Source organism: Macrobrachium nipponense, chromosome 31, assembly GCF_015104395.2.
Source record: "Macrobrachium nipponense isolate FS-2020 chromosome 31, ASM1510439v2, whole genome shotgun sequence".
NCBI classification, from domain to species: domain Eukaryota; kingdom Metazoa; phylum Arthropoda; class Malacostraca; order Decapoda; family Palaemonidae; genus Macrobrachium; species Macrobrachium nipponense.
The window spans coordinates 54,311,829-54,334,239 of record NC_061093.1 but is presented as its reverse complement, the minus strand read 5'-3'; the positions used below and the strand labels follow the sequence as shown (position 1 = coordinate 54,334,239).

At 38.6% G+C, this 22,411-nt stretch overlaps 1 protein-coding gene across 5 annotated transcripts in view; it reads right to left on the bottom strand.

Annotated features, from left to right (window-relative positions):
* Nucleotides 1-1,410: 1,410 nt before the first annotated feature.
* Nucleotides 1,411-22,411, bottom strand: part of LOC135206971 (DNA-directed RNA polymerases I, II, and III subunit RPABC3-like) — a 140,795-nt gene continuing 119,794 nt past the window's right edge. For all 5 annotated transcript variants that reach the window (XM_064238532.1, XM_064238529.1, XM_064238531.1 and 2 more), the window contains one exon: nt 1,411-2,408. In XM_064238532.1, the coding sequence (XP_064094602.1) occupies nt 2,291-2,408 (118 nt within the window). In that variant the 3' untranslated portion in view covers nt 1,411-2,290. The remainder of the gene's footprint in view (nt 2,409-22,411) is intronic.

Below are 22,411 nucleotides of genomic sequence, written 5' to 3'. Positions count from 1 at the left end.
TCTATGATAGAGCCCTATAATCATGTTAACAAGCAATATTACTCGATTTAGTATTCAATAATTTATAAAGAGAAGTTTATTGCAGCATAAGAATAAATTTTAACATTTAAAAAAGCCGTGCTACGCCACAGCCGAGTTTTAGTTGAGGGCATGATCAATAGATGGCGTGCATTCTGACGGGTTGGATGATGTTTTTTTTAATGGTATTAATAGTTAGTTTCCCATCTTTCGTGTATTGTCTTTGCGGCCAATCAGAGACCTCCATCACAGAAAAGAAACCATTTCCACCGCCGTCTCTCATTGGCTGAAACCTTGAACATTTGGCCAATGGATGGAGGGCTTTGAATGCCCATTGGATGGCTAGAATTGAAAACAGATTTTCACAAGGTTTTTAATTTTTCGTTCTCTTCGGATGATTGGAACTTTTGGTATCAAAGGAATATTCCTCAAACAGGTATAGAAAGAGCTATTTAAAGGATTCATCCGCAAGTGGATTAATCTACCAAAGCCCCATTCAAAAGGGTACAAAACAGAGCAAAAATAAGAGGGGACTACCCATTTCTCGTGAATGGAGACTTGACAATACCCACAAGTGTTGCAACATCGGGTGAAGACCTAGCGTAACGCTTACAAGCAATTAACATAACTGTTTTTATTTTTATATAAAAAAACAAGTTTTAGTTTAATTTGAATCAAGTTTGATATGTAATTAATACCGACTTTGCTATAGTACCGAATAAGTATAGTGGATATGGAAGGTAGTAAAATTGAAGTTATTTGCACTTGAGTAAATTTCTCTCTCTCCTAGAGTCAGACACATTAAGTAGAGAGAGAGAGAGAGAGAGCAAAGTAGTTTCCACCGATTACGTCATATGATCCATGCACTAGCAATATTTCTCAAAAAACATCTACAAACTGCTCCATACAAATGCGTAGGTTATCAAACTTACTCCTATAGACTCATACTAACTTTCCAGGAGAGAGAGAGAGAGGAGAGAGAGAGAGAGAGAGAGAGAGAGAGAGAGAGAGCTGTTTTCTGTTGCTAGTATTTATTTGTGTATGCGTGTGTGAGCTTGTAACTGTGAGTGTGTAATGCATGTGTGTCATTGTGAGTGTGTGTAAGCATGTGTGGTCTATCATCCCGAATTCAACCGACGAGGCCAAACCGGGTAAATTTAACCAAACCTAGAGCAACAGACCAAGAAATTTCAGTGCATAAGGAGTTATTATTTGCCAATTAACTACATATCTTGAGTTCAACTACAAAGCTGGTCGTCTCACTAGTGAACTCACCTTAAATGAACCCGAATCAGTCAGACAGGCTTCTTAGTACCGCAGTCGAGTTAACAACAAATTCTCAGTTCACTTTGATCATAAAGGAAATAATGGACGGGAAGAGATAAAATACACTTCAATCAATTCATTTTTATTGGTAGAAAATTATTCACTAAACTGTTCTCCATTATACTAAAAAAAATATATGACAAGTCATGAAATGCCTTGAAAACTTTCTCATAAATTGTTGAAACATTTAATAATTTCTTATTTATCTTTTCAAAACAGGTAGAGGTTAAGGTTATCCTTGACTTTAACAAAAACTTAATAGTGTGATGTATCTGTGAGAATATCAGTGGTGTTCAATCCACTCGCCTGGACATCTGTAAATTTAAGAAGTGTAAGGATATAGTAAAAAAAAAAAATTAATATACGTTACTTTGCTGCTACTATGCTTCATATAAAATGTTGGTTTGTTATGTTGGAACAATTCAAGCACCAGTTTTTTATTTTCAGGGCTTTGCGTATTTACTGATGAAAGAAGCTTAGAAAGACAGTTAATTAGTATCTACGTTCTTTGGATTTTAATAAATCGTACCCTTAACTGTTACAGATTATTGAAGACACTCCAGTTGTGCTGTAAAAATATCTTGGGGGGGGCAGTGGGTTTTAAAGTAACTGCTTTACTGACATGGGTCATAATTTGAAAAGGAAAATTTCACAACTTATCCGGTATTGAGAACTCCATAACTCAATATGCAGTAGAACATTGAAACCTTAAAAATTAGTACTGAAAAAATGGATGACTTTTTTTTTTTCTTACAGGTTAATTAATACTGATTACAGATATCCAAAGTTTCAAGGCTTTGCAATTCCTACAGATTGTTAACCAGGCACACCAACTAATATTTCGTTAACTTTGGCTTATGAAAATGAGCAAAGGTACTACACTTGACGAATGTAGGTAAAGAAAAATGATTTATATGCTAATATAATCCCTGAGGAAGTAGTTGATCTAGTAGGCCAGTTTCTTCATGAGAAGGTAGATGGGCTTGTCAACTTCAAAACCATGAAGATTGTTGGCGTCCCCTTGCAACCTCATCAGTAGGCCTCCGTAAGACACATATGCTGATCTGTAAGAAAAATGTCCTATTTAGTAAAGCATCAAACCCTAATTTCATATTAATCAGAGCTTAGACTAAATAAATAAGCGTTTATGCTACGAATTTAAACTTCCTAATAATTGTAAACCTGTTTTCATGAGTATATGCGCAGCAGACAACAACAACAACAACAACAACAGATATTTGTAAATAAATAATATTCATGAGGTCCCTGAGACAGAAACCCTTAAGACCCAAGTCCCAAAACTGGAGGCTAGTTACTGTTCTTCACTACATAGCATCAAAATGCTACGTGACCTCACTGGAAGCTCAAAGCTTTTGGCATGCTAGTGCCTCTGCATGATAGCTACCGCAGGCTGGGGAATGTCTGTTATGCCCTTTTGTGACAGCAACAAACACAGACACAAATAGCCTGTCTCCTACAAGACTGTTACAGACTTGAAGACCAACACCCACACTCTCCTCTTCACAGGCCCCTTCCGTTTCCTGCTTATTCCCCAGCCTTGTTCGGAAGTCTGCTCTGTTACAAAGGTAGAGACGATACTGGAGAGGTAAGGACTGGAAGTTGTAGATGACTACTCTTGGACTTTTCTAGTCTTCTGGTGGGTGAGTTCGTCCGTGAAACTCTGTTCTTCATAGAAACCACACTTTTTTTGTTTTGGCTTCTAACAGAGACTTTATGCTTTCTAAAGTTTTCAGGCATGAACTCATCCCTCTGGACTTGAAGGTGTCGCTACTGCGGCTACAATGGGCAGTCTGCAACACCACTAATGTCAGCTTGGGGCCAGTCTCTCAGGATCCATCTGTTGCAGTATCTTGATGACTGGTCAATCCAGATCCCCTCCTTTTGTTGTGATCTAAGGATCATGGCAAAATATGGCGAGGCTAAATCTCCTATCATAAAAGCAGACAAAGTATCAGTACATTAATCGCTTGAATGGAAGATCAAGATCCCTGAGGGGTAAATAAAAAAAAAACTATTAACAGCAAAGGACCTGCCAATATGGATGGACTGAATTCCAAGTGATCTTAGCAGGGAAAAATGGCCAGTAAACTAATGAACGCCTGTAAAATATTTGTGAAGAGCAGTGAAACAGGTCCTTCCTGCAACTGGTTTGTGTCAAATATTGGTAGGTAAGATAAAGTGCTTAGAAAGCATTTCAAATAATCCACAGACAAGACAAGAACAACCACAAAATTGTTCCTACATTAGAGAAAAGAGCAAGGAAAGAAAGAACCTGTCCACACCACTTGCAGTCCTAGGACCAATTTCAAATATTTGGATGGTCTTTATTGTCTGGTATAGGAAGGCGCCATTCAAATGAAATTGCCGTAACTTATAAATGTAGCCAGCAGCAAGGTCTGGAGAAGAGAGAGGAAACCAAAGAACAATGGAGAATCAAAAGGTTAGGTCAGGTCACGTGAGTCACACTGGAGCAAATAGCCGAGGACATCTGACAGGAATGCTGACAATCCTCTAGACCTGCTAAAACTCCATGCTGACAGTCCCATGGAATAATTTCCAATCCACAGACATTCTTCAGAAGTTAACATTTTGAACCTAGAAACTGTGATTAAATGCCATTTCACTTCTTATATTATATTTGTGCTAATAAGAAACACACTAGAAAAATACATTGCTGCCAAGGGATGCATAAAAAAATTACATATAGATTTTTTTTTAACTTCAACACATAAAATATTTCATACCATATAAATATTTTTTTTTAAACTTAAACACATAAAATACCCGAGTTCAAAGGACTGAATGGCACTCAAGTTAGACTGGATACTTATTCTAATACCCAAAAAAAGGACTGACATGCACGACCAAAAAATATACCTACAATTAGCTTAATTAAATATTAAACTTTAAAATGGATTTCATACCAAAACTAAACAATATTTTCCTTCCACTCTTCTTCTCGTAATTTACGACAGATATGTCAAATGTGTTACTAACGCCTTGATAATTGCTTGAAAAACTGCCTTAAAAAAATCCGCTGTGGGTTGTTACCCACGCTTAGGTCTACAAGCACATCCTGAAATCATAGTTTGCCCTTGCACTATGAAAATGAAAGAAATGTTATGGAAAGGAATTACAATGGCAGGTTTGCTTTAAATATCTACCAACATCTGTCGCGAGTAATTTGGTAAATACGACCACGAGTAAGCTGCAAATTAACATACTTTTTCAATAAAGAAGGAAGGGAAGAAATTGGTTCAGAATTTTACATCACAGTTTTCAGGTATCAATAAATTCAACTCTAATAATCAAGATGATTTTTTTTACTGAATTTCCTTTAAACACTTGAAAGTTAAGACATTCATAATGGAAAAAAAGGGGAGATCAAGACAGTATATAAGCCATTGGAAAGAAAAACTGACCTAGAATGTTAACTATATAAACATGTTAAATATGTATTGCAAATCTAGTTATTCTCTGTAATTTCTTTAAAATGAAAGACCCACTAAAACAAGAAATGATGTGTGTGTGTGTGTGTGTGTGTGTGTGTGTGTGTGTGTGTGTGTGTGTGTGTGTTTCCCTTTATGCCTTTCTGTACCTCTCTCTCAGGCAATCAAAAGAGGTGTTCTAATACCCCTAAGGTGAAAAAGACACACACTCCTTTTCAGTCAGACAAACGTTTTCCTATACTAGTCATAACCTGAAAGCCCTGGACCCTCAAGAACTGCAACTATAATTTCCCTGGGGGTACATGCTCAGGTTGGGAACCCTCTGTCAAGTCAGTTTCCATGATATTACGATACCCATAAGAATTGTATGCACTTGTTTCACTGGGTACACATTACAAGTCATAAACTTATTGTTCTGTAGAGTAGACTGAATCACATACTGGAAAAAGATAGAGCACTTTGGAGAAGGCATTTATGAATGGGAGAGAGAGGCATGATTGCAACAGGCCAATATAGAAACAGCTGTGGCAGTATACATCAGTCCTGGTAGATGGTTCTCTGCACCAGTGCGTAGACCTACCAGCGGTGGCAGGGGCAGATGGAGATGGAGCAGTGCAGATAGTGGTTGTGATCCTTACACACAACCAGCTAACCACACTGCCACACCTCCACACCCACACAAGGTTGTTGTATGTGCAGCTCATTCACATATAATGCACTCTCATGTCCTGTGGATCCTTTCCATAAGGTTATTGGTGCTGCCTAAGCTCAGGGAAGGAAGAAGTGCAGAAATACGCGCGTTCAATATCAATGACTATATTATGATGAAATCAAGATCATCGAAGACAAATTATGGGAAAACAGGCCTCTGAAAAGAAACAAGAAAGCCATATAATCAAAACGTATGAAAATCATGAATGTACCGCTCATGTTCGACTGTCTGTTTACCAAGTCTCTATTTGGGTGCAGCAAAAAATGTCATACGAAACTTGGTGGCAACTTATTGAACACACTTCACAAACAAGCTGACTGCAAGTCAGACTTATTGGGTAGTCCTCAGCAATGCTTCAAATGATATTCCAGCATTTGCCAAAGATTTGTTCACCAATTGCAGTTGCTGACTTGTTTTCAACCTGCTAGTGATTTGTATGTAATAAGATGCCGACATGTTTTACTGTAGTGTGGACGCACCCTTAGAACAATACACTTGAATGTGTAATATTTTCATTAAGATTCCAACCATACATTATTCAGAATAGAAGTTGGTCACGTTAGAAGACAAATCTATATATTAAGGAACATATACTGAACTGAAATCAGTATCATCATGATTCCACTGTATCCAGTTTTGACATTTTAAAAAGTACAAGTTACTGGATGAAATATAAATTCTGACATTAATGGACGAATCCTTCGAGCCAGCCCTGGTGAGAGTAAGGCAATTCAACTCAGTTGTCTTGGTTAAACTACTTAATAATAATAATAATAATAATAATAATAATAATAATAATAATAATAATAATAAGAATAATATATTGAAAATAACATATTAGGTGTGGTACACATTTTATAAACTATATCAAGAAATAGCACCAAGTCCACAAAACATAAAGAATATTATTCACTAAATCGCACAATACACTAACCAAAATAGGTAGAAAACTCTACATGAATTATCGGAGTATTTTCAGAATGTATGAATCGTTACTTAATTTAAAAAACATTAAAATTATTAGTGGTGAAAGGTAATTGGTTTTGTCATTAAATTTACATGGGGAAATAAAGGCTTTATATTACAAGGCAGGAAGGTACTAGTTCTACCAAAGGCAGTTTCATATATGTTACATACAAGTCTCATATCCTTTGGAATATTAGTCAAATTACCTGAATGGAACATCTAAATAAAATATGACTGTGTTTACAGACAAACAAAAGCAATACATATATATATAAAAGGATTTTGTGCCAATGGTGTAGACTGGCCGATGAAACCCACATTGATTTTAAGTACACAACATGAATTCGAGAGGAATGTGTACTGCTAAGTAAAAATCAACTTGCATCTATCTCTCCTGATGGCTGAATAATTAAGATTACTTTCTGACTCTGTATCCAGTCTAAGAGGCACTGTTTGGAATCCCACCCAGCCAGGGAGCATAAACATAATTATTGTTCCCTTTTGCGCAAGACAATCCTAAAGTAAAGTAAATTTGATATTTAGGGGCATTTGAGGCACAATTTTTGTGATTTTAGAAAAGTCAAGTGTGTGAGTGACAACACCGTGTGTGTATATAAATATATATTATATATTATATATATATATATATATATATATATATATATATATATATATAAAGGTTCCAGATGAGCTATTATATCGGTAAACAGCAGGGTCCATAAAAAAACATAATAAAATCCATGGTTTATTAATATGTAACATGAAAACATAGTCATTAAAAATATTATGACATCAAAAAAAAAATAAAATAAAAAAATAAATAAATAAATAAAAATTAAGAGTAAACTTTACTTAATTTTTTTTATTTTACTGTCATTTATAATATTTTTAATGAGTATGTTTTAATTTTACAGACTGATGATGTACTGAGTTTATGTGCAAAACGTTTCTCCTTGTAATAAACCATGGATTATATATATATAATATATAATATATATATATATAATATATATATATATATAATATATATATATTATATATATATATAACACTTTTTCCCCATTTTGATGGAGTGAATAAAAATAATCTTTGGGGGTGAGGTTGCTGGTCCCAAGATCTTTTTCTTGACCACTTTAAACTGTTACACGGTCAGAATCACAGGCGTTTTTATGTTCTAATGTTCCAGTATCTAAGGCGATACTTTTCCAAACAATTTTATCTCTTTCTCTGATGGTTTAAAGATGAATATTATGTTTATATTTCATTGATATTTTAAGACACTTTCCAAATGAATTTATTCGGGAACTTTACATACAAGATATGTGACACATACAAGATATGACATGTGGAATAAACAGCAACAGCGTGGAAGAGTTTAAAAGAAAGCTAGACAAAATCATTAGGACACTGTGAATGCACAGTAAAACCTGCTCCTACAAATAAGTGAGCACACGATGATGTCTTCTCGGATGGACTAACAAGTCTTTGAGACGTCCTAATCCTTTTATAACTCCCTTTCATGAATAATCTTGTGGATAAACTCCAGATGGACCTAAACAACAAATTGCTTTGATATTAACTGAAGACAAATCGTCTCGATAGTTAAAAGTATCTTTTTTTATTTCCAAGTCTTTCCGTTTGTCTTTTGTATCACTTTTGTCTCATGTATTCTATAAGGTACTTGACCATGGGACAAAATCTATAAGGTGTTGCTATACGAATTTCATTCCCAATTCCTCTGTTCAGTGTGCAATATTTGCTCGTGTAGTTTAAAACTGTAAGTGGTTGGAAAAAACGTGGGAATTAGTTACGTTTTATCCAAGAAAATGAGATGAAAATTATACATCATGATACAATGGTTGCAGCCCATTTCAGGCTGCCAAGCCAAAGGTTTATTAAAGTTGAATGAAATAAATTTTCGGCCTCTCCACGAGCGATTTCTTAGCATAAAAAGACCAAGATCTAAGAATATTAATGACACGTGTCATGCCTGTAGAGATTTCATGCTCTTCACAGAAGGCTGTCATTCTGTGATTTTACCTTTTTCATATAATCTCTTTATGCTCTTAAGAAATCTACCTATAACACCGATTTCACAACAGGGATTTCCACATCCTTAAACCTCTAGTGTATGTCACTTCTATAGTAAGGTAATGAGTTCTACAAATCTAGAAATGACACAGCAGGTATAAAGGAATGCCCTATTTTCCAGATATCTGAATTGGTAGGCTTTTCTTGCCCTGCAAAAAGACTTGCTACAAGATCACAGCTCTGAAGAATAGCAAGGTATTGAATATCACACCTAATCAAATTATGTTGCCCTCAAACTATGTTGCACTCAAACTAAAATCCTACACATTGTATTGTGCAACCAGGAAATTATTTCTAGCCATCTTAAAACTTCCGAGTGGTTTATTACAGACGTACAGTCTTTTGAGACACTTGGTGTGCTCTCTCCTACAACACTTCTGCATTGTTCTAAATCTCTGTCTAGTCCAGCGTAACTCATTGCTTTTCTTTTTAGAATAAAAGCTATGATGTTAAAATAGGGGAATGATTTGTGAAGTTTTTAAACTGTGGATGACTCATAACACAATCTAGTGCCCTTATTTAGGGCGTCCTGTTGGTAATGGCCTCAGCAATCAGGAAGTAGTCCTAATAGGAATGTGGTCAGAAAATACAGGTGGCATTATCCCACATAGGATAATTATGGACCTGTCACCATAAAAATGTCAGATTAAGGGAATCAAGAGAAACTGAAGCAGTCTGGAGAGAATTCCAAAATTTTAAATTTCCAAAGACCACTGCCAATTTCCAGACTCTTATGACTTCCCAAGTAATGGTAACTCTCATTGCCAGCCAATGTTACATGCCTAGTGTCCTAGGAAAAGAATATCTTTTCATTTGGGGATATAAATGACAAATGATGACAGAAGCTCTCAGCTACTTTATAAGGCATTGTATTGGCCTGTGGAGAACTTATCTGACTTTACGTAGGGCAGTGCAATTAGTATATCAACCTAGTTTCACTTTAGAAAACTGTCTGAAGCAAAACCACTTATGCGTTGCCCTTCTTCCATGACAGCTATGAAATTTTTGAAATTCACAAAACTACCTGTTTGAATTGCAGTCGTGTTAAGCAATTCTACTTAACAACTGCTATACTTTTAAATAGAGACACAATGGTCAACAAGACTAGGGTGTAAAGAGCCACTGTGCCAATGCTGGCCGAGAGAGAGAAAAGAGAAGTAACACTAATTTTCTCTCAAAGGATGTGGAGTCAGATTTACGAGCACAAATGTTCTAGTCAGTGTCTTTGGAGTCAGATTAAAGAGTACAACTATTCTAGCCAGTGTCTTTGGAGTCAGATGTGAGAGCACAACTGTTCTAGTCAGTGTTTCTGGAGTCAGATGTGAGAGCACACCTGTTCTAGTCAGTGTCCTTGGAGTCAGATTTGAGAGCACAACTGTTCTAGTCGGTGTCTTTGGAGTCAGATTTCAGAACACAACTGTTCTAGCCATCTCAAAGATCTAACAATGGCGAAGAGTGAGTGTGAAGTAGAGTTTCTAGGGGAGTCTGAATCTGGGACTGGCTGGGTTTGAAGAACAAGTAAAGGTTGCACCATTGGGTGACTTAAATCTAAAGGCACTGCATTTTTAAATAGCTTCTTGTCTTCCTTCTTATTTCTGCCAGAACGGGCACTTATATACCAATACCATGTTTGCCTTCAAAGTAAAGGGGGGGGGGGGGGGGGGGGGGAAAAAAAAAAAAAAAAAAAAAAAAAGGGGGGGGGGGAATTATTGTTACTCATCCCCTCCTTTGTAGAAACAGCAGATGTCCACTTTTGGAAAGAATGTGTTCATATATAAATAAATATTTGCGAATGTAATGAAAATACATATTCAAAAGGGATCTTCCATTCCTAAGCTCGAATTAAACATTACTTCATACATTATATCTTTGCCAGTTTAAATATAGGCAAAGGATGATTCGTCAATTCATTCAAGGTCTGAGGCCAGACCTGTCTGTAATTTCAACTTTGATTTTTTTTTAACCATTTCTTAGCTATCACTTTCAAGTTTCAACAGGGGCTCAAGGTTTGTTATAGTTTCAAGTAATCATTATCATACTTAACTTCTCTCTCTCTCTCTCTCTCTCTCTCTCTCTCTCTCTCTCTCTCTCTCTCTCTCTCTCTCTCTCTCTCTCTCTCTTTTATACCTTAAACTGTAAAACATGGTATATTCATTTCAAAGCACAAAATTGCTCAGAGTGCCAGCTTATTTCAGGAATGGGAGTTGATATAAAAACCGAGAAAGTGGGTTATCTAGTGTGCATGGAACCTAATGCAGTGTCCCGATTGCCTGAATGACGTCTAAAGGTTGAATTGATGGAAAGGACATGGATTAGTCCTGTTAGCTTTGGAAGAGTCTATGCCAAGTTGACTTTTGTATTGTGTGAAAGCAGGAGCGTCACACAAAATTTCATTGTCACTCTTAAAACGCATTTATCTGTGGTGTTTCAATTTGGTTGAATTGGACATGTTAACCACAGTGCAGAATGTTAACTCCAGCATGGTATCTTCATCTTAGAATTGTGATCTAAATAGTGGATAAAGTATAATAATCATACAAAGATTTGTACAATAGTTTATTGAATCTCTACCTGGAAGTCTCTTAACAAAATGAAAATACACAAATTCTAGATAACTCCAATTTAATCCAAGCCACATGAGTTACACGGAAGAAGGAGCCTCAGAGGTTTTGCATTCTGTACTGTTCTACAATAATGCAATCTCCTAGGGGCGGCACTTTCCACAGCGGCCGGTACAGAACCTTTTTTTTTTAAATTCGGGTTTACATTCGATGGATCTAGTTTGGTTGCTACTTAAGGTAAAAAGACCCTTTAGCTGATGTTATTTATACCTCTGAGTATCTGTTGATATTAGGTGACCTCCTATTCTAAAAAAGTACAAATTAAGACATTCTTGATTCTTTTGATATCAAAGGTGCACGACGGACGGTTATTAAGTCTGCTTGCTCTTGCCTGTGCTGCTTCTTGACCTTCTGTGTCCTTTTATTTGCTCTGTTAGCCATGCCCCATAACACTTGCTTCAATAGTCAAGAGATCTGCTCTGCACAAGTACTTACTTATGATAACTGTATGTCTAGCTGTATGTCTAGTAGATTCACATCAACCGCGCATTTGATGTCTAGGCCAGTCCCTTACGACGCACCTGGTTGGCTCTTGATAAGCCAATCACAGGGCTGGAAACTCTGGGCCTCTCTCGAGAGTTCACATAGGCAGGATGTGTGCTCCACCTCTCCTGAGGGATACTTTTGAAAGACGTATATAGAAGTGAAACATACATCCTGCCTATGTGAACTCTCTCGAGAGAGACTGAGAGTTTCCAGCCCCGTGATTGGTTTATCAACAGCCAGTCAGGAGCGTCGTAAGGGACTGGCCTAGACATTAGATGCACGGTTGATGAGAATCTACTCTAGCAAGGTTAGACAAGACTATGGAACTTCTTACAATAGCCTAGGCCTTGGCTGTGAAACATGAACATTAATACCGTAAGATAAATTAAATATATTGAAACAATTTTGTTCATTTTCAAAGATGCATAAATAAGAGGTTATGTTTGTTTTATGCCTGAATATACACATGAAGCACGTTAAGTCTATAGTACGTATAGGCTAAGCATAGGACTACTACCATATCTGCATTTTGCAATTTCCCACCATCCCTTGGGAGTTGGTGGCTTCTAGAGAGAGACCCACTGCAGCTGATTGCCAACCAGGCACATATTTCACTGCTCGGATCAAGTAATACAAAGCAGGTTTCAATTCAATGTATCGATATTGCTTAGTCCTTACCATCTCAAATATTAAAAGACTTTACTTTAAAAAAGTCAAATTTTTCCCGTGTCATTACTACTGAGCCTCTGTGACGCATTTGTCGATAATGTGTTTAACTGAATATATATATATATATATATATATTTATATATATCTATATATATATATATATATATATATAAAGAAAAATTCCGACATTAGCTGCTACTACAAGAACCTACATGGAAGTCTCTTATCAGTTGCACGTCAAACCTTTTCCACACACATATTGCACCATCTACCCATATTACGCAAGCATGCTTATTCTTCCTAGATGCAAAGGCCTTTCTTTTACCTCTCAAAAACCACCTATCCAGCATTCTCTTCGTCTTCCTATGCTTCTACCTTCTCATATTTCAGGCAAACCATCTCGAAACCATCTTTTGGCCTCATCAACAGTACTTTCCAGGAATCTCACAACATTTCTCCTCATCCTTCCAATCTGTCTTAACCTACATGAACTTGGCAAACATTCTCAGCACTGTAAGCCAGAATTTCTGAGTGCCACAAAGATCTTACATTCTAGAAATTCTGCTACATTGTTCCTACTTTAAACTAACCTGGACTTCTCACATGCAACGTTCAATTTTAGAGATATACCTAAAATATATATAATCTAAAATAGTAGCAATAATATGACAGCAAATAAATCACGGATGTCGCCTGCTTGAGTTCCGTTGAGTTGTTACTTATCAGCAACCTAACTGGTCAGCTGGTATGGTGGCTAGCGTCGCGACGTGCCGCTCAGAGTGGCGGGTTCGCGCCTCTTTCCACCCCCCCACCCCCCTCACCCCCCACCCACGACGGGTGATGAAAAATCGCTGGCTCTGTATCACAATCAGCTACTACTGCAGTGTTGGGTCTGCGGTGGGAGGTTGAAACCAATATTTTTCGGAAGGTTGAATTTCAAGTCAATGGCCCCTTTGGTGGGTTGGGCTTGTTCCATGTGAATGGGTTTCATCAAATAATATAATAATGATAATAGCCTAAATATTCTCGTGCATTACCGATGTCTTTACTTAAGAGTATTATGGATCAAAATAATCAACCAATAGTCACGTAGAGAAATTCTTTATTAACATAATACATTAATTTACCACAAAAGTACAGAGGTGTCGAATATGTAAATAAAAAATATTACATCATTTTGGTAAAATATTCATTGACAAATAATAAAACCTTTCTCAATGTATACAATTTAAGAACTCATAATGACGGTGTATACCACTGACACCGCTGATAAACGTTCATATATATATATATATATATATATATATATATATAATATATATATATATATATATACTACATTGTTAAGTGATTCAGCATTACAATACCAATAACATAACATACGTCAGCATAATTTTACACAGACTGAAATATCTAAGACTAATAATTATGAGTATTATAAACATTAAGGACCTGAAAAAATTACATTCTGTATTACACCTGAAAAATAAATGGAAAATAATTCACAGCAACTCTTTGTTCATTTTGGATAAGAACAAAAAATAATCGAGGAAAAGGAATAGCTGGCAATTGAAATGCAAAAAAAAAAAAAAAAAAAAAAAAAAAAAAAAAAAAAAAAAAAAAAAAAAAAAAAAAAAAAAACTGTACACGTATATATCATGAATTATTTCTGAGCCAAACCTGTCTGGAGAATGGAGACAACTTGATTAAATATGACAAAATTTTAAAGTAATTTGTATTTTTCCTAACATGCAACCCAGAGGTCTTTTATACATGTGGCAATGTCTAAGGATGGTCTTAATATATTGTTTAAGCAACTAGAACCTACTGTTAAACTTTGTGTATCTTGTTTTACATCTCTCTCTCTCTCTCTCTCTCTCTCTCTCTCTCTCTCTCATAAGGGTACCACTTCATTTCGATGGGGCATAATCAAAAGTGTTAAGCTCCAATGCTGATTCTATTCATAAACCTAATTATTTAAAATAAGTAATGATCAGTTTTAGGTCATTTTAATTAACCATGATAAACGTAATTATTTAAAATAAGTCATGATTAATTTAAAGGTCATTTTAACCTCGATATGTGAAAAGACACATGGTCACACTGGTTATTATAAAACAACAGCAATTCATAATAATAAAAACACTACACATTTCATAGATGTTCCAACACTATTCACAGCTTACTACCCAATGTCTCTCTCTCTCTCTCTTAATCGCGCGCACACACACACACACACACACACACACACACACACACACACACACACACATATATATATATATATATATATATATATATATATATATATATACACATATACAAATATATGGATTCTGCAAGTACACATATTTACCCTATCGAGTCTGTGAATATCTACATTTGTAATGCATACATTTTATGTATGGCTGCCGTGTCAATTTGGTGTGCATGTGCATATGTCTTTAAATACTGGACAGCCATGTATATTATGGTTACAACTATCATCTGTAACAGACTAAACACAAAACTCTAAAAAGAAGAATTCCCTTACTATGGAAATATATAACAGTAACAAAGAAAATATCTTTATCAAGCAAATAATAAAGAGTAGAAAAAGTGACAACAGACAAAATACTGAAGAGGGGGAAAAAGCAAGACAAATAAAATAATAAAAAATAAATATATTCTGGACCCTTAGAAAGGAGGGAAGGGGGGGGGGGGGGCTGAAATGAAGACATGCCAGATGTACGATGTCTAGAAAGGACCAATACACATAAAACACGGAGAAAAAAAATATCAATCAAACATTACAAATACATTGATAGTACACATACATGTCGCTATGCCTTTATCACAGATAAGATAAGACCGATTATTTAGAGGTAAGGAATTGTATTCACTATTTTCTCAAGTGAACAAGTAAACTGAAACATGCATAAATAAAATGACGTCCACCAGTGATAAAGGCATTGATTAAAAACACCAGCGTTTTTCCTAACAAGTCATGAACTCCCCAGGAGTGTGTCTGATGATGGAACCTCTGTTAATATATTTACCCCCACCTAGAAATCTTTCATATCTCCATCTCCAGCCCTCTGAATCGCTCTGCTTCTAAGGAATGGAAAGGCGAGTGGCAACACTCGATAAATTTGGCATCATCGGACTCCTACCTCCGGCGGGAGTTTTTTTTTTTTTTTACTCGTGGGAGAAACGCGTGTCGATCTACAAAACGTACAACACACACAAACAAGAGGGCATATACAGTATAGACATCTCAAGTGAAGATTGGTGCTCCGTGTCCCTACGAATTGGAAGGAAGGAGAGAGAGAGAGAGAGAGAGAGAGAGAGAGAGAGAGAGAGAGAGAGAGAGAGAGAGAGAGGACAAAGACGTCCAATGAGGATGGCCTTTCCAGTTGCAGATAGCTTTCTGGAACTCGGTCCAGAAGACGACCAAGTCTCGTGGCAAAACAAAGCGACTGAGGAAGAGGAGGAGGAGGATAAAAATGATAAAAGAAATATAAAGGATGACGGGAGGAAGGGAGAAGAAGAAAAATGTAAAAGACAAACGGAGGAATAGATGAAGAAACGTAAGGGAGAAAATCATAAATAGTCTTGTTAATGACAGCAACACACACACGGTAGAGGCAGGGACAAAAAACAGCAGCAACAGTGGCACAATAGTGGTAGTAGTAGTAGTAGTAGTGGTAGTACTAGTAGTAGTAGTGGTAGCAGTAGCAGCGATGATCCGAGCCAGGATGACATACCAGACAATGCATTTACAGATTCACAAGGGGAGGCCACATGTAAACGCACTTCTGGTACGCAACCGTGCTGGATTTTTCCTCCAAAAAAATATAATAAAAAAACCCGTCTAATTACAACACGTGTGGATGAGTCTCTTTCTTTCTTTCTTTCGCTCTCTCTCTCTCTCTCTCTCTCTCTCTCTCTCTCTCTCTCTCTCTCTCTCTCCCGGTTTTCGAGAGGCCATCATCTCAACGTCGGTCTTCTCTTGTGACTTTTCACATTTCTCACGGATTCTCTGCACTGTCTGTTTGTGGATTCGTCCTCAAAAAGCCCAGTTTCATAGCACGTATAATTATATATATATATATATATATGACTATATATAATATATATATATATATATATATATATATATATATATATTTAAGTGTCTTTCTCTCTGTCTGTCTGTCTGTCTGTCTCTCTCTGAAGGTTTTCGAGGCGCCATCTCAGCGTCCTTTAGTGATCAGATATCTATTTTTTTTTATATTGCCCGTCTGTATGTTCTATTTGGCGATTTTAGCGAGTGAACACCCTTCAATCATTTTCACGTTGTCAAACTCCGCCGCGTCACATTCTCTCAACGAATCATAATCCTTACAACTGAAAGTTATTCCAACTTCATCACTCTTCACTGAACGGCCCTCGGTAACGATCGCATCCCCCCCAAAAAAAACGTCTGTCTGTCCTCCTTTCTTCGAGCTGTTTAGCGCAAGCTTCACGAGGTTCATTTCCCAATATTTTTTAGCGAAGGGAGAGTCATCAATAGAAATGATTTTCCACGACTGTCAACGATTTACTTTTTAACGATTTCCAAAGCGTGCCAGCCGTGCCATGCTCAACAGAGCATCACGATAAGCGTCTCGTTTCTCGTTCGGAAAAAAAGCAATTTTTACTACAGAAAGGTTTTTCTTTCACGTCCTCTGACTGCCACCATCAAAACCGAATCTCGACTTCCGTTTCGTCACCTATAAATCCCCCGTCTTTCCATCGGCGTTACTTCTGTTATTATCGTCTCTTATATTGTGTCTTCCACTTTGTCCGTCTCTCAGGGTAATTCCTTTCTCTCTCTCTTTCTCTCTCTCTCTCTCTCTCTCTCACTCTCTTTCCGGAGACCGCGGAGAGTCAATGAACAGCTCACGAGAGTAGCCAACACTGGTCCCGAACCCTCTCGCCTACCCCTGAACGCCACCATGACGTCATCAACACGTCACGGACACGTCACACGCATACCCTCTCACGCCACATCACCAACAAATATATGTTTATATATACACACATATTTTCACACAAGACGCGCGCGCGTGCTCGTACACACACGTACACAAGAAACATTCTTCCCTAGCACCCACTCCCCCCCCCCTCCCTTCCCTTCCCTAGCTTCTGTGTGCACCAATGCGCCAAACATTAAATTGAGGTTGGGGAAAGGGGAATGGGAAAGGGAAAGGGGGGAGGGGGAGGAAAAGCTGTGAGAATTAAAGGTCACGTTTTAAACAAACGGGCCCTGCGAAGAACGATTCATTTCTATCATTTAACCAGTTTTACACAATTAGGGACACCCCAATACGAATCTGACGAGGATTAGAGCGCTCTCTCTCTCTCTCTCTCTCTCTCTCTTCTGTAATACATATCATGAATGTCTGAGAGAGAGAGAGAGAGAGAGAGAGAGAGAGAGAGAGAGAGAAGAGGAAACGGAGAGAGGGAATAGAGAAAGAAACAGACTCACAGGAATTTCAGGAAGACCTAAGAATGTCGTCATGCATTCTGGAGCGAGTGAAGCCTCTGTTACACCGCAGGAGGAGGAGGAGGAGGGTGGGGGGGGGATGGGGGGGGGGGGGGGGGCGAGTGAAGGGTAGGGGAAGGGCTTGGTGACAAGATCATGCGACGACATACATATACTCGGGAAACTACGAATGTATGAATGTTTGTATGTTCATCGCACAAATTCACATATATAGACGAACACACAGGAGCCGTGAAAATTCACTTGAGGGGGAAATGAATCTGTATAAATCCATCGTAGTACACATACGCAATCGATTATTCACATTATTATTCATCAACACAATGCACACACACACACACACAAAGATGTCGCCCCCCCCCACCCCCCCCCCCCCCCTTCCCGAAAGTTTGTTTGTTTGTTTGCATGGTGTTTTTACGATGCATGGAACCAATGGTTATTCAGCAACGGTACCAACCAACGGCTTAACGTGACTTCCGAACGACGTCCAGAGATAACTTCGATCACCAGAAATACACATCTCTGACCCCTCAATGGAATGCTCGAAAATCGAACTCGCAGCCACCTCGGAGATTCACTTCATAAAAAGTTGCATGGTTTTATGTCTGAGTGATCCATGCATCCGTGACAGTGAGTGGCGGCCTTGTAGTATATATTCTGCTGGCTGATAAAGGTATTCTACTATTTTTCCAGAACCGTTCACATCCACAACCTCCACGGAATGGAAGAATTCCATCTCACAATCACGTTTTCAGTTCGGGACATCTAGCAAATGCACTCGCCCAGGAAGGAAAGGTAACACCAACTAAAAAGCTGGTAAGAAGACCAACTCGAGAGAGAGAGAGAGAGAAACTGCTTGACTAACACACCTCCTCACGGAGAGTCAACAACGTTACAGAAAGGCACCTGCTCCCTTTTGTATAACCCCTTTGGCACAAGTCATAACCACCAGACGAACAACGTTTAGGGTAGACGATGTAAAAAAATCTCTCTCTCTCTCTCTCTCTACGCAAGGGGTAGGCATAATATACCTGACGAACTTTTGAAAGATCCACTATAAAGATTAACCTTTCCCAAAGCGTTACTTTATCAAATCACTCATCTATGCACACATAACATGCCATCGGGAAGGGGGTTGGAGTAGGGGAGGGGGTAAGGAGGGAGTGAAAAAAACCGAGTAGGAAGTTCTTTCTCTCCTTGACCACAGCAGCAATGTTCCCAGACGTTTCTCTCTAAAAAGCAAAAAGACAAGAAACGCGCCATTTTCCAGTCACCAGACTTTCTTCAAACACGAGCCGGACCTCTTTCGAACGGAAGGAACTTTCTCGAGGTATAATATAATTCAGCTCTTCACATCAACCAGAATCTATATCAACTCGAGACTATAACGAGCGACTAGCGAAAGACTAGGCCACAGACCCTCTGCAATGATGTAACCGAGCAGCGCTATAGTCGGGGGTCATCCGACCCTACACCGCCGAAAAACACGCCAATGCCACCACGCCATTATCAGCATCGGAGACGACGACAACACGCTAGGACGCTTTCTCTCTCTCTCTCTCTCTCTCTCTCTCTCTCTCTCTCTCTCTCTGCCTCTGCACAGGTCGTTCTGTTAATATTGGCACATCGCATGGAAACAGCTGCTTCCCTCGGATGGACTAACAAGTCTTTTTTGAGACATTCTAATCCTTGTAACTATACTGCTGCTGGTTGGTGTTTCCCGCACTGAAAGCCCTCCAGTGTCTTATCTGGCTCGTACAAGATCGGAAGTACACACACACACACACACATACACACACACACTCACGAACATACATACATACGAGAAGATACAATGGAGAAAGATCAGGGCATAGAAATGGAAATTTTCACTCAAGATACTAAAGGAGAATGATTGTATCTTAAGAGTTTCATCTTTCGTTCAAAGCCCCACATTTGACCCAGAACAAACAGCATTTGCACTCGTTCCCGAACGCAATTGAAAGCTATCAGGTTCCTGGCTAGTGGCACAAACACACATAAACATGCATACATACAAACAAGATACTAAGGGGGAAGACTGCCATAGAAATTTAATTCCTCATCCAAAAACCAATACCTGACATGAGACTTACACAAACGTATTTACACTCGTGATTCCCAACATCGTCATAATCCCTGATGCTGAGCCTTTCGAAGACGTCGTCCGCCACACTTGACCACGCAATCCTGATAACATGCAAGATTTCTCTCTCTCTCTCCTCTCTCTCTCTCTCTCTCTCTCTCTCTCACACACACACACAGATATACTTTTCCCCTCTGGTACCGATTTAACTTACGACTAGCACAGCTGAAAGAAATGAACTGCAACCAATAATATTTCGATGTTGACAAAGTATTTTAGATCATCGGCCAAAAGATGGATATTCCACAAGGAAGACGCGATAATGGCAAGCGTCCCTTAACGAAGAATTTAAAATATAAATCGAAAGTCTAACACGAAGAGGACATCAAATCGTAGCGCATTCTCTACTGAAGGAATATCTTCCACTTCCTACAAATAGAAATGAACAACTGATGCCCGACACGCCGCCTCCGTAGGGCTTGGAGAAGTTCCACTATGATGGTGTTCATCGCAAGGGCGCCTCCTCCTAAACACTTCTCAGTTCTCCACACACGCTTACACACAAACACCTACACCTACACACACACACACACACACATTGCGACATCTGTTCACCGTCCACTCTCCGCTCACAGCACCTTCAACTGAGTCCAGCGAGAAAAGCGGCTCTCAGGTTCTTGCCTCTCCCTAAGGTTCCTCTAGCAATGAAGAACTCCTTCGCGTCACTAGGACCGACGGAGGGCCCGCAGGAGGAGAAGACGTCGTGGTGGAGGAGGAGGAGGAAGAGGAAGAGGGAGTGACTCAGACCGGTAGATTAGGTGATGACAGGTCTGTTGACACCGATATAATCAAGAAGGCTACGAAGGTGAGATTGGGTTTTATGCCGAGGTCCTGATGAACGAGTTGGGTGGGTCCCACGTGGCTTCCGATTGGTCATTACGAGAAGAGGGTACGGGTTTGGGGGGAGGAGAGAGAGAGAGAGAGAGAGAGAGAGAGAGAGAGAGAGTTGGGTTGGGGGAGGTGAGGTAGGGAGGTAGGATCAAGAATACGACGCGTCAACGCAGACCAGAGATTCGTGGGACACTTTTGCCACTGAAGAACAAGAATGAAGAGGAACTCCTGTATTTTATCGTGTTAATGTATCTCTCTCTCTCTCTCTCTCTCTCTCTCTCTCTCTGTTCCTGTAATTTATCGTGTTAATGTATTCTCTCTCTCTCTCTCTCTCTCTCTCTCTCTCTCTCTCTCTCTCTCTCTTTTCAAGTACGTGTTATTAAGATCGGTAACGATGTTGTGCAAAACAAAGATGAATGATATGCACGTAAAAGAAAAAGAAAAAGTTACAAGGATTTACAAGGATTAGGATGTCTCAAAGACTTGTTAGTCCATCCGAGGAGACATCATCGTGTGCTCACTTATCTGCAGAAGCAGGTTGTACTGTGCATTCAGTGTCCTAATGATTTTGTCTAGCTTTCTTTTAAACTCTTCCACACTGTGGCTGTTTACAACTTCTGGTGGCATTTTATTCCGCATGTCACATATCTTGCATGTAAAGAAGTTCCCACAATGGGATGTGTTCTATCTATTCAGCTCTAGTTTTCGTTTAATGTAAATAGGTTACTCTCATCCTGACCACAATAAAAACAGACCAGAGAGCTACTCATCAGACACACAAAACAATATAGGGAAAGGGGACAGAATTAACATAAAAATAATAAAAGCAACGGGAAAACGAAAAAACGGGAATCATCATCAACACAGAAATATGAATAAACGAATACAGTCGACTCGAGAAGAGGACGGGAGTGAGGGGGTGGGGGGGAGGGAGGAGCAGTCGACTACTCGTTCTCACGGCAAGGAGGGTTGTGTGAGATCGGTTCACCCAGCAGGGTCGAATGTCACCTGCCACGCCAGGTAGACAACCTTCAGGTGAGGTGGTCTGGGAGCGTAAGGGGGATAGGGATAACACGGGCGACAGAGATATGGTTTTGGAGGGAGCAACACGACAGCCGAATGGGAAATGCCAGAGGGAATGTTTTGGAGAAACGGATCGAGGTGATCATGATCATTACACTGCAGAGGCTTTCTGCAATGTGCAAGGACGTTCGTTGCCGACTTCGAACGTCAATTACGCATCTAACGAATAGAAAATAAAATAGCAAAAAGTGCAGCAATTGAAAATATTTAGTTTCCTGTGAATGCTTCGAAGATTTCTCTCATATACACACAGTTATGAGCATACAACGGCCAAATTTTGAAGCACCATTTTTTTTTTAATTCAAAGAAAAATTCCTTCTGACGGAAAGCAAATTTAATTTGAGGCAAAAGAATAATTTCTGATACATACACACACCACTACGTAAGTTGATTCCAAGACGAATATATATATAATATAATATATATATATATATATATATATTATATATATATATATATATACAC